Source organism: Erythranthe guttata, chromosome 4 (genome assembly GCF_056151865.1).
Source record: "Erythranthe guttata isolate IM_541 chromosome 4, IM_541, whole genome shotgun sequence".
In the NCBI taxonomy this organism is placed as follows: domain Eukaryota; kingdom Viridiplantae; phylum Streptophyta; class Magnoliopsida; order Lamiales; family Phrymaceae; genus Erythranthe; species Erythranthe guttata.
In genome coordinates, this window is record NC_142536.1 from 17,584,592 (window position 1) to 17,597,999 (window position 13,408).

The 13,408-nt window shown below is 38.1% G+C and overlaps 1 protein-coding gene and 1 long non-coding RNA gene across 3 annotated transcripts; one reads left to right on the forward strand and one right to left on the reverse strand.

Moving 5' to 3' along the window:
• Positions 1–3,209: 3,209 nt before the first annotated feature.
• Positions 3,210–6,834, forward strand: LOC105950425 (cytochrome P450 71A8). 2 transcript variants are annotated; one of them, XM_088817089.1, is made up of 3 exons: positions 3,210–4,228; positions 4,984–5,614; positions 6,743–6,834. In XM_088817089.1, the coding sequence occupies exons 1-2, from the start codon at positions 3,323–3,325 to the stop codon at positions 5,605–5,607; spliced, it is 1,530 nt and encodes a 509-aa protein (XP_088673215.1). In that variant the 5' UTR covers positions 3,210–3,322; the 3' UTR covers positions 5,608–5,614; positions 6,743–6,834. The 2 variants fall into 2 exon arrangements, with proteins under 2 accessions (XP_088673215.1, XP_012829227.2); XM_012973773.2 differs by lacking the exon at positions 6,743–6,834 and having other exon boundaries at positions 4,984–5,692.
• On the reverse strand, positions 5,707–6,781 carry LOC148771311 (uncharacterized). Its single transcript, XR_016030930.1, has 2 exons — positions 6,187–6,781; positions 5,707–5,990 (listed from the first exon to the last, which is right to left on the reverse strand). It is a non-coding gene; the product is annotated as an uncharacterized LOC148771311 (long non-coding RNA).
• Positions 6,835–13,408: the final 6,574 nt, after the last annotated feature.

A 13,408-nucleotide genomic window follows, 5' to 3' on the forward strand; every position in this document is an offset into this window, starting at 1 on the left:
TAAAATAAAAATGAAATAATTAACAATGCGTATATAAGTAAATTGTAAAACTTCCGTGTGTTTATTAATTGCTAGAACAATTTCAAGGGTAATTACGTCAATTTCCTCTGGATCAACACCAGTAGAACGAGTCAGGACTCAGGATTGATGAACTTGTAAAAACAGAGCAAAGAAGATTAACATAAAATATATATTTTGTGCAATTGAAAATAATACAAAGTTCGTCAACTTACTCGATAATTTGTACAACTTGCTAGGGGCAAGTTAGTCCGAACAAAAAAATGAATTAGATAATATGAGGGAAAACTTACAGTTTTTATCCCTTAAGTATGCAGTAATTTTACATTCAACCCACATGTTTACAAAATACAAATTTGGTCTTTTATGTTCAATGATTTAAAATGGGAAAATTTATAGTTTTCATCCCTCAAATTTGAAACGATTTCACATTTGGTCTCCCATGTTCATAAAAAACACATTTGGTCCATCATGTTTCAATAATGTGACATTTTTTGTCATTTTCGTTGATTCACAGTTGGTCCGTCAGTTACGACAGTGATAGGCACACGTCTGATTCCGTTAGTTTTAACGGAGAATTGACGGAAATAACTAAAAATGTTGATTTTTTTAAATATGAGGGACTAAATGTGTTTTTTGTCAACATGAGGGATCAAATGTGAAATCGGTGCAAACAAGAGGGATGAAAATTGTATTTTTCCATTTTTTTTGTCATTTCCATCAATTTACCATTAGTTTGTCAGTTAAGGTAATGACGGACACGCACTTGATTCCGTTAGTACTAACAGAAAATTGACGGAAATGAGTAAAAGTGTTGAGTTTTTTTAAATATGAGAGACTAAATGTGTTTTTTGTGAACATGGGGGACTAAATGTGAAATCACTGCAAATTTGAGGGATGAAAACTGTATTTTTCCCGATAATATAATGATTATTGGAAAAAATATGGTATTCATCCCTCAAGTTTGCACCGATTTTACATTTGGTCCCCTATTATCATAAAAAATACATTTAGTCCCTCGTGTTTCAATAATTTAACGTTTTTGGTTATTTCTGTCAATTTACCGTTAGTCTATCAGTTAAGTCGTTGATGGACATAGACTTGATTCCATTAGTTTTAACGAAATTGATGAAAATTACTAAAAATGTTGAATTTTTGAAACATGAATGACCAAATGTGATTTTTCTAAGCATGAGGGACCAAATGTGAAATCGATGCTAATGTGAGGGATCAAAACTGTATTTTTCCCAATGATTATTTTATTTTGGGATGTAAGCTATATTTAATAATTTAAGTCTGATGGCAAGTACAGTTTTCGTCCCTCAAGTTTGTAGCGATTTCATGTTTAATTGATCCCATGTTCACAAACAACACATTTGGTCCTTCGTGTTTAAAAATTTAAGTACTTGTGGTTCTTTTCGTTGGTACTAACGAAATCAAGTGTGTGCATGTCACTGCCTTGACTGCAGAATTAACGGTAAATTGACGAAAATGACCAAAATGTTGATTATTAAAACATGAAGGATCAAAATGTATTTTTTTGTGAATATGGGAGATTGAATGAAAAATCAGCGCTAACTTGTGAGGTTCAAATTGCAATTTTCCATTTAAGTGTGTTTGAGAGGGAAAATTACTGTTTATGTCCCTAAATTTTACCATAAGTGGGTCATGTGCAAAATATCCAAACCACAATGGAATTATATGCCTAATTTCATACTATAAGAAGGTCATGTGCAAAATGTTCAAGCCACAAATGGGTTGAGTGGTATTTACCCCCTTTTTTTTTCTTTTCTATTTTCACAATTTACAGTCGATATCGAATCCATGGGTTTAGACTTTTAGTCACATCTAATATTTACTTGACCGCAATAGTTACTAAACACGATGGTTTCGATAATGAATTTTAAATCCACGTAGATCATTAATTTATATTTGATTGGGTCAACTTGACTTCATCAAACTAGTGTCTACACTTTTCCTGCCAAACTTTTTCTTAAATAATGCACCTATCAGTCTATACTTTACTATTTCTTATTGGTAAAATTACAGTTGTCACCCCTCAAGTTTGCATTGATTTCACATTTGGTCCCCAATAGTTACAAAAAACACACTTTTATCCCTCATATTTCAATAACTCGACATTTTTTATCATTTTCGTCAAGTAACCATTAGCCCATGAGTTAAGGCAGCAACGAACACACGCTTCATTCCATTAGGACTAAGGGAATATAGACGGAAATGATTAAAATGTTGAATTTTTTAAAATGTGGAATTAGTGCAAACCTAGGTTACATAGACACAGGAATGGGGACACGGCGGCACACGGACACGGACACCGGGAAACCTTTAATAAAAAAAAGTAGGACACGGGAACGTGGGGATACGTGTAAATATTAAAAATATAGGGGTCTATTTGTAAATTGTTAAAATATTTATTTTTACAATTTAAAATTTACATTATATATTTATTCAAATACTAGTATAAACAAAAAAGTAAAAACTAAAAACTAATATATAATATTATTATATTAGTTTCTGGCTTTCTTCAGAGTAATTTGCAAGAAAGAAATTTAGGCTAGGGTACAGCCTAATAATAGAAAAGGTAAAATAGGTTTTGACTTTTGCCTTTTGGACTTTTCAAAAAGGTTTGCAAATTTTTTTTCTCTTCTTTGACATGCGTATTAATTTTGGATACGCGTGTCCAACTATTTAATAATTACTGACACGGCCTCCCAAGCATAGCGTTTCGTGTCGGAAACGTATCCGACGCGTGGACACTTCTCAGATTAGGCGTATCTGTGTGTAACACAGGTGCAAACTTCATGACGGAAACTATATATTTTTCCAATTTCTTATTATATAAATTTAGAAATAAATTATAACACTAGAAGAATATAAGGTACTTTCTCTGTCCCATATTATATGTCTTTTTAGAGAGTTTTTTTTTGTCTCAAATTATTTGTCATTTTACATTTTCAATGCATCATTAATTGCACTATTTTTAATTTTACCCTTTATCACTCATAATTAGTTAGTTGTAAAATAATTAATGTCAAGGATATATTAGTATTTTCCTATGCTTTTCACTATAATCTATACACATTTATTGAATTTCTTAATATGCGTGCAACAACCCAAAACGTCATTTAAATTGGAACGGAGGGAGTACATCCCAAAATCAAGATTCTTTCGTCTCACTTTCTTGTCTTTAGTTAGGAAAAAAGTCCACTTCCATGGCAATAAATACCATCCCGAACAGAACTTTATCATAATATTCTCGCATTTGCAAATTAAACCAACAACAATGCAAGAAATTCAGTTTCACCCCTATACATTCCCACTTCTCACATCCTTGTTCTTGTTCTCTCTCTTTCTCATTACCAAATGGTTCAACAAACCTAGTTTACACAAAAAAACCCTACCTTCCTCACCAAGAAAGCTCCCCATACTCGGAAACCTCCACCAAGTAGGCACATTACCTCATCGGAATCTCCAAACCCTAGCCAAGAAACACGGCCCGTTTATGCTCCTCCACTTCGGCAATGTCCCTGTCTTAATCAGCTCGTCGGCTGACTCGGCTCGCGAAATCATGAAAACCCACGACACCAACTTCGCAAACCGGCTCCAAATAAAGGCCTTCCGGAAGCTTCTCTACGGCTGCAAAGATGTAGTCACCGCCCCCTATGGCGAATACTGGCGGCAGATGAAGAGCATTTTCGTCCTCCAGCTTCTTAGCAACAAAAGGGTTCAATCTTTTCGTAAAATCAGGGAAGAAGAGACGGCCTTTTTCGTTAAAAGGATCGAAGAATATTCTTCTTTAGGTAGTACGATGAATCTGACCAAGATGTTTTCGGAGTTGACTGTTGACGGGATTTGCAGATCGGCTTTAGGGCACAAGTACAGCGATTCGGAAAACGGGAAGAAGTTTTTGATGCTGTTAGCGGATGTGTCGGAGCTTTTGGGTGCGATTAGTATCGGGGATTTTATCCCGTGGCTAAGTTGGATTAATCGTGTTAGTGGCATCGACAAGAAAATGGATAGAGTTGCGAAAGAATTGGATGATTTTCTTGAGGGTGTGATTCAAGAACACATGGAAACTCCCAAGGGGAAAAATGGCGAAAACTTTGTTGATATTTTGCTTGAAATTTACGACGACGACAATGCCGATATCTCGTCGTTTGATAGAGATAGCATCAAAGCATTACTTCTGGTAAGTCGTCCTTATAGTTTCGTATATATATTATACAGTTAAACATTTATAAACTAATGTATTACTCAATAAAAATATGTTAAAATAATTACTTAACTAATAATAATTAATTTATGGACGTAGACAAAAGAAGTGCCTAGTTACAATATAGTAGAGAATATCACTGAAATTGATAGTGGTGATTAAATTGAAACTGGTAGGTTTGACTACTATAATAAGGAGATATTAATTTATATATATCAACAACTCTATACGAATTCATGTTATTATCTTATAAATTTAAGGCCCCGTTTGGCTGTCAAGATAAGCTATAATTAACTAAATAGTTTGACCTAATTTGATGTATGGTATCCTCAATAAATTGCCGGGTCGACCGGCCAAAATTATATAATCATGACTTATCTTGGATTATCTTGGCTTATCTTGCTTTCTAATTAACAAGTTTTTTTTGTTGGACGTTTCAAGCTCCAATAAAATAAACGAGTCTCATTAGATTATTTAATTTTATCTTGGCTAATCTTATCTTGCCAACCAAACGGGACCTTAGTGAATTATTAATATATTAATCACGTGGTCGACAAGTTGCGACCGGCCAAAAATGTTATTTAAAACGAAATTGTATAGTAATCGAGTATTAAATCAATAAGGTAATTCTACTATAGATATTAATGCATTCTCCATTGAAATTTAACCATATTGTAAAAAAATTCCAAGCCCTCTTTTTGCTTCATCAATTGTTATATCTACCCCCGCAGGATGTATTTATAGCCGGGACTGACACCATATCCACGTCTCTCGAATGGACGATGACCGAACTATTACGAAACCCTAGCGTAATGGACAAATTGCAAAATGAAGTACGGAAAATCGTCGGAGGAAGCAAACACGACATAACGGACGAACACTTGGAGAAAATGGACTATTTAAAAGCCGTGATCAAGGAAAGTCTTCGTTATCACCCACCAATTCCAATAGTAGTACCACGAGTGGCGGACAAAGACGTGAAGATAATGGGGTACGATATTTCAAAGGGAACGATAGTCATGGTTAACGCGTGGGCCATAGGGCGGGACCCACAGTCCTGGAACGAACCGGAGAAGTTTGAGCCGGAGAGATTCTTGAAGAACTCGAAGAATGAGAGTATTGACTTTAAGGGCTTCGACTTTGAACTTGTTCCATTTGGAGCGGGGAGAAGGGGTTGTCCCGGGATTTCGTTTGCGGTTGCTACTATCGAGTTTGTGTTGGCAAATATTGTGCATAAATTTAACTGGGAATTGCCGAATGGATTACGAGGGAAAGATTTGGATGTGAGTGAAATTCCCGGGAATACGGTGCATAAAGCTATTCCTCTTCTTGTAGTTGCCACTCTTAATATTTAATTTAAGAGTAAAAAACAATTTGCCCCCCAAACTATGGGTCGTTTTGCACTTTGCCCCCTAAATAAAAAAAATTTGCACGTTTTTACCTGAACTCGTTAATTCGTTGTACGGTGCCCCCTAAACTTAAGTTTCCGACAATTTTGATCGGAATGTTAAAACACGTGCGTTGCACGTGATATTTGCAGGGGTAAATTCGTCACTACATTTATATCCTATATATTAATTATGAATTAATAATTAAAAAAATAAAAATAAAATATATTTAAAAAAAAAAGTACCATCTTCTTCTTTCTGTCGCCCACCACCCTCCCAACCCATCCCAGCGGCCAACCAGAAAATCTCGCTGCCCCCAGCCGCCGATTCACAACCTTTGACTCTGGACCCTGAAGAAAAAAAAAACCCTGTCCTAATTGGAGTCTGCAAATAAAGCTCAAATCCTCAAAAAAAAAAAAAAAAAAAAAATCTTTCATACTTTCATAATCAGAATAAAAAAAAATCTTTCATAATTTCAGAATCAGAATCAAAAAAAAAAAATTTGATAAAAAAAACAGCAATAATAGGCTCAATTTCACTTCTTACAGAGCTTCTAGAAGAAAATCGTCAACTCCTCCAAAGCTCAAGCATTTCTTCCATGTCTGAAAATCAATTACGCACAACAGTGCTTCTGGGACACGTGGAATTCATCAACAAACTTCTTAGCACAAATTCCTAGCTATCAAAATCACTGAATTCAAAAGGGTCTTCAGCCCTTCACTTTGCATCAGCAAAAGGGCACGTGACAATAGTGAAGGAGCTAGTTTCAATAGATTCTTCGATGTGCTGTGTTTTGGACGGAGATGGGAGGAGCCCACTTCATCTGGCGGCGATCAAGGGCAGAACGGTGGTTTTGGGTGAGTTGCTGAGGTCAGACATGAATAAAAGTAAAAAGACAAATTTGCCCCTCCAAATCTCGCGTGAATGGCACGTGCGTGAGATTCCGGTCACATTTGCCGGAAAATACCACATTTAGGGTACCGTGCAACAAAAAAACGAGTTTAGGTAAAAACGTGCAAAAAAAAATTGTTTGGGGGGCAAAGCGCAAAACGGGTCATAGTTTAGGGGGCAAACTGCTTTTTACTCTTAATTTAATTTGGAGACTATGTTTAATATAGTTTGTGCTTAATATATACAGTATGTTTTTATATGGATCATCGTGCAAATAATATTTCCAAACACACCCTTAACAAATTTTAATATTTTTTCAAAATTAAACAAAGGCAGCCATTGTAGAACTTGGTTGTAGATACGGTTACACAATTTCTGGAATTTTATATAGGGCAAATTACGGCCACCCCTGAGTTATGGTCAAATTACGAAAACCCCCCTCATGTTAGGGTAGTTACAGCCACCCCCTCAACTATGTATTTATCTTACGAAAAGACCCCTCCAGAGGTAAAGTTAGGGATGTTAATTCAGTAAAACCGACAAAAATTTCGGTACGCCAACATTTCATACCTTTTACCGAACTAAATATACGATTTGGTTCGGTAAATAACCGAATTACATAAATTTTACGTAAAAATATTTAAAAAGAGGGGGTGGCTGTAATTATCCAAACAAGAGGGTTTTTCGTAATTTGACCATACATCAGGGGGTGGCCGTAATTTGTCCTTTTATATATTATATTAATATTATAATGGGAAAATTACAGTTTTTATCCCTCAAGTTTGCACTAATTTCACATTTTGACCCTAATATTCACAAAAAACTACATTTGGTCCGTCATGTCCCAATTATGTAACATTTTTTGTCATTTCCATCAATTTACCGTTAATCTGTTAGTTAAGGCAGTGATGGGCACACGCTTAAGTTTGTTAGTTTTAACAGGAAATTGACGTAAAAGACTAAAAGTGTTGAAGTTTTAAAACATAAGGGATCAAATGTGTTTTTGGAGAACATGAAGACAAAATGTAAAGTAGATGCAAACTTGAGGGACAAAAATTATATTTTTTCCATATTATAATTCTAGATTAATCAAGATTGATTTTTAGAAACGATAATTTGTAACATAATGTACAAACCACGATAAATTCATTTTTAATTATTCTCTAAAATAATAAAAACAAAATAAAAATTGTTTATGGAAAATTACAGTCAATCCCTGAAAAAAATCAAATCACGAAAAACTCTCTCTTGCTTGCTTGGATAATTATATATAAATCTAAACAATGTTATGGAAGTGAGTTGGTGGGTTAAAATACAAACTAAATAAGATAACAATGGAGGCATCTTAGCTTATCTGAGTAATCAAGATTCTCTCGTCTCACTTTTTGTTTTTAGTGAGATTCAAAAATTATTAACAAATTAGACACATGCATGCGGGGTTCACTAATCACTTGTATAATCATTAATCCATAATTAAGCATAGCAGATAAGTTAAAACAGGAAAATTTATAGTTTACATCCTTCAAGTTTGCATTGACTGCACATTTGATCCCATGTTTATAAAAAAAAACACATTTGATTCCTCATGTTTTAATAATTTAACAGTTTTGGTCATTTTCGTCAATACTATTAGTACGTTAGTTAAGACAATGACAAGAACATACTTGATTTCGTTAGGTACTAATGAAAAATTGACGAAAATGACCAAAATGTGTTGATATTTTGTTGGTACCATCGACCAAATGCGTTTTTTAAACATAGGGACCAAATGTGACATTCAGGTAAATTTAAGGGGCTAAAAATGCATTTTTCCCAGTACACATGCGATTTCACTAATCACTATCTACAATTACTAATCCATATATAAATAAACGGAACACATAAGTTAAACCCCTGTCCTAAAACAGCCTAATTAAGCTTCTCATACAGCAACAACAATGGAGTTATTGCATCCCTTCATATTTCCATTTCTTGTATCTTTGTTCTTGCTCCGGTTCATCAAGAAATAATTAGACACTCTTTGCAGTGTCATATTAATATTGTTCTTTTTTTTTTTTTTTAATTTACTGTTTGTGTTAAAAAAAGGGGAAAGTACAGTTTGCACCCCTGAACTATGGGGTCTGTCTCGAACACCCCCCTACACTATAAAACGTAACAAAATAGTCCATGACTTTAACAGTCAAACATTAGGAATTTAACACCGTTAGAAATAATGTGCATTTACATTTTTACCCTTATTATTTTATGCTGCGAAATTAAATTAGTAGAGTCCAATTGACGTGGCAGCACCCATTTTGTGCCGATGGATTTCACCGGAGTGAGTAACGGAAGCACTGACTTTGGATGCATTGGAATTTCTAGCGCTGCTGTTGGATTTGGTGGGTCACCAGTTGGCTTGGGTGCTATTTGTTGACTTTTGGGTCGGAACCATCGGATTCGGATTCGGATCCGGATTCCTCCTCACCTAACTACAATGAAGGCTAGGCTGTTGTAAGTGCGATTTGGGTTTGTTTGGAGTCGGATTAAGATGATCCGCGATTTATTGTTCACCGTAATCGGAGTCAAATTACAAAGGCTTCGAGTTTATATGCAGAGGCCATTTTATTGGTTTGGGAAGATTTTCATATTTGATAATAAAGAAGGCGGCGGCGGCGGCGGAGCAGCGACAGGTGTTGTTGAGGGTCGAAAGAGGAGCGTGTGTGTAGGAACTAGGAAGGCCATGATTTTATACTCCAAAAACTTGAAGAAATAAACTTTTTTTTGTTCCTATGGAAAAAAAACACAGAGGTAATACAGAGAGGTGGAAATGCTTGACAGATTTTGTTTTTCTTAATTGAGATGTTTATTTGTATATATATATTAATGTATATCTTTCACTTTCATATATATATATATATATATATATATATATATATATATATATATATATATATATATATATATATATATATATACATATATATATATATATACATATATATATATATATACATATATATATATATATATATGATGCTAAAATATAGCTCACCTAGGGTGGTGTAGAAAATGAGCAAAGCAGATCAGTAGCTTGACAACTTGATGGTCCTGAGGTTCCTGCAAAATGAGCACACATGAACTAAGCCGGGGGTTGATCCGGCGGAAACCCCTCCGACGCTCAAGTCAGACATGCAGATAGTAGAAATAGTCCAGAGAATACGTATTGTAGTATTGCTCAGTTAATAGAACCTACCTTATGGAATGAGTTAAAAGGTGTATTTATAGCTTAGTTGAGATTGTCGGGCCCAAACCTTGCTTGAAGGTGATTGGGCCTCGGTGATAGTGGTCTTCGATATTGGGCTCGTGGCCCAGTAGGTAAATAATTTGTAGGCCCATTGGGTTGGGCCAATTAGGCATATCATTAAGCCCCCCACTCTCGAGTCGATGTGGGAGCCATGTTGAAATGGGTGACATATCATGTCGAGAGTAAAAATTGTAGTAGTCGATGGTGTGCGAAAACGCATCGGAGCGTGTGTCGGAGGGGCGTGAAGGCGCGTTGGCGAGTAGCGCAACCAAGTTGTCGCGATGTAAGTTACTTGAGTCGTCGGTGTTGTCCCGCGACGATGTAATAGCTCGGATCAAGTTATCTCCTCGTGGGAGTTGTCTCGTCGCGGGGTAATAGAGTTGATCGAGTTATCTCCTCGTGGGAGTTGTCTCGCGATAATGTGGTAGCACGAAACGAGTATTCTCCTCGTGGGAGTTGTTATTTATCGACATTGTCAATGTTGTGACGCGTTGCTTGTATGTGTTTACATATAGCCTTGTGCGTGATGTACTTGAGGAGGGGGTCAGGCTCTCAAGATTTTTATATGGGGATCGTGCCCTTTGTTAGACCTCGTGGGTCGTAAGTATGTTTGGACCGTGGCCACGTTTTAATGAAGGACCCATCGAAAAACAAGTAGATAAATTTGAGTAATCAAGCTGGCCAGGCTATATAGATTCCCATAATATTTCTAAGTGTTTCTAGGGTTGTAATCGTGCTAACTTGAGCTTGCGATTATATAGTGAGTTTCAGGCGAGTTGTCTCCTCATGGGAGTTGTCTCGCAGTGAAGTTGTAGAACCATAGGATGACGCGCGACTGACGAGTGTGCGGATTGATGTCGCTCTGAGCGATTTCTCTCCTCGTGGGAGTTGCCTCGCTGCGGGTCGTAGGATGGAGCGAGTGGTCTCCTCGTAGGAGTTATCTCGCGTAGACCCGAGGGAGTTGACTCCTCGTGGGAGTTGTCTCGCAACGGGTTATATGACTGAGCGCGTTATCTCCTCGTGGGAGTTGTCTTGCTGCCGGTTGTAGTACCGAGCGAGTTGGCTCCTCGTGAAAGTTGTCTCGCTACGGGTTGTAGTACTGAGCGAGTTGGCTCCTCGTGGGAGTTATCTCGCTGCGAATTGTGGGACGGGGCGAGTGGTCTCCTCGTGGGAGTTATCTCACTGTGGTTATGAGACCCGAGGGAGTTGGCTCCTCGTGGGATTTTCCTAGCAAGGGGTTGTAGGTCCGAGCGAGTTTGCTCCTCATGGGAGTTGTCTCGCAAGGGTTGTAGGACGGAGCGAGTTCTCTCCGCGTGGGAGTTATCTCGCTGTGGGTTTGTCTCGCAAGCCCCCCACTCTCGATTCGATGTGGGACCCTAGTCGAAAATGATACCGAATCGTGTCGAGAGTATATCGGTGTCGTGGTGTACTGATAACTGGTGGCGTGGTGTGGAGAAATAATAATTTTTATTTGGAGAGCGCACACAATTTGATAGAGCGCGTTAAAATTCTCGCGCGATTTGATGAATCGAGGTGAAATCGGCACGCGATTTAGTTGAGCGGGTCGAAATTCCCACGCAATTATGTTTAACCAGTAGAAAACCGCGCGCGATCGGTTAGGTGTAGACATACCCGCGCGACTTGATGGAGTAGCGCGCGATTTGATGTAGAAGAAGCGGACCGCGCGATTTGATGTAGAGGAGAGATGATGGGGTGATGGGACGCACATTAATGGAGGAGAGAGACTTGCTTTGGGAGGAGCATTGATGAGCTCCACGTGCTGCTCCTGTTAGAGTAGGTGACCAACAAGCCAACTTGTGGCTGTGGTCTTTCGTATTTATTATTGTAATAAACGAACCTTTATTCGTATTAATGATAAAACACATTGGCATTCTATATCTTTGTCCCTTTGTCACAAGCATAGATATAGTCCTTACAGTTATTACAAGTACTAGTAATTGATCGTTAGGATCGTGAGATATTTACTTAAGTATTATAACTGTTAAACGTGTTCCTAGTCGAAGGGTTACGCCACTAATGAGGATATCGGCCTTTCCCATTAAGACTAGCACTTAGTGTATGTGTACTGCATCTCATCAGTAAACGGTATTGTGATATCGGCATGCACAAGTGGGTGCTCGTAAGTTGACGAGTTCACTGAACTCCCTCACCCTAGAAATCTCTAAGTGGTTCCCAATAATCGAGTAGAGATATCTATGGTATAGTTGTACACCATTAGTCCTTATGACCTAGACATCACCGTGACTTCACTAGAGGACCAGCTGTATCGTGACCTGTCCCTGAGTTCCACCGAGGACCATCCCAAGGGCCAGTGTTCGTGCAGTCCGAAATCTAGTGGGAGGTCTGTGCATTGTAGTCGGGGATTCGATCGCTAGAATAGTCTTGGATGTCCTGTGTGTTCTGAAAGTTTGTATTCATTCTAAGTCTCTGGCCAGAGCTGACTAAGTGATGATTAGAGAATTCGATTCTTTAAGTCATGCACGTAAGGATTACAACACTTAGAACGATCGCACCGTTATTGAACATATAAAGAGGTCTCGATGAACCAATGCCTCTAGTTCGATCGGGACATATGAATCGAAGGGACCGTACTGTACGTTAACTATATCTGAAGGTTCTTGCAGGCACTTCATTTGTATCTAGGGAATCATGACGCGTAGTTGCTAGACGCCAATCTTGATTCGTTGGGTGATTAAGGTGAAACGAGCTTCATCTTAATTGTAACTCGAAGGGGACGAGTTTTGACCACAAAGAGTTGTGGGCCCACGGCTAGCTTACACCTGAACCATCGAGGGTCACACTGCTCGTGCACATGAGATCTTTGAATAAACGGTCAGAGATAAAATAGTTTATCTTTGCATAATTGGAAGTCAATATGATTGAGTCCAACATTCGTAATTTGGAATTATGAATGAGAATAAGAAAAGGAAAAGAATAAGCGAACATGTTAGTGAACTTTCTAAATCGGGAAGTTTCCAAATTTAGAAAGTCCACTGAACTAGGGTTTCCACTTTTGGAAAGTTGGAAAATAAGAGATGGCACTCGTAATGACGAGAAAATTATAATGACTCGGAAATTGTAATCGCTACAATTTTTCGATCATTGAATTGAGAGATACGAGCGATTAAAGAAACTAACGAGCTTAAGCTGTTGGGCCCAGTCCAACTTAAGCCCGCTAGGGTTTCATGCTAGGGACTATAAATACATGATTTATAACCCTAGCACACACACACACAAAAACCCTAACCCTAATCGGCCACCCTCTCTCTCTCGCCCTCTCTTCCGCGCGGCCACCACCGCGCAACCACCGCCGCTCCGTCGCCGGAAACGGCCGTTCCTCGGCCGGCTCTTGTTCGGTATTCTTTCTCCTTTATTTTCTTTCCGTTTTATTCTAACTACTTCGTGTCTAGTGCCACGGTTTAGTAGATCGAAGTATACGAGGTGAAATCCGAGAGGAGGAAGACCGTAGATCGAAGAATCGAGGAGCAACGCACGAGCCGAAGCCGCACGCTGCCCCACGCGCCGCCTCGCACAACCGCGCGTGCTGTACACGCGCCGCCGTGAGCTGCCACA

Bases quoted from the DNA above. Each gene is read 5' to 3' on its own strand.
- LOC105950425 (XM_088817089.1), top strand. From the start codon at position 3,323: ATGCAAGAAATTCAGTTTCACCCCTATACATTCCCACTTCTCACATCC. The intron at 4,229-4,983 runs GTAAGTCGTCCT...CTACCCCCGCAG, and splicing joins GCATCAAAGCATTACTTCTG to GATGTATTTATAGCCGGGAC.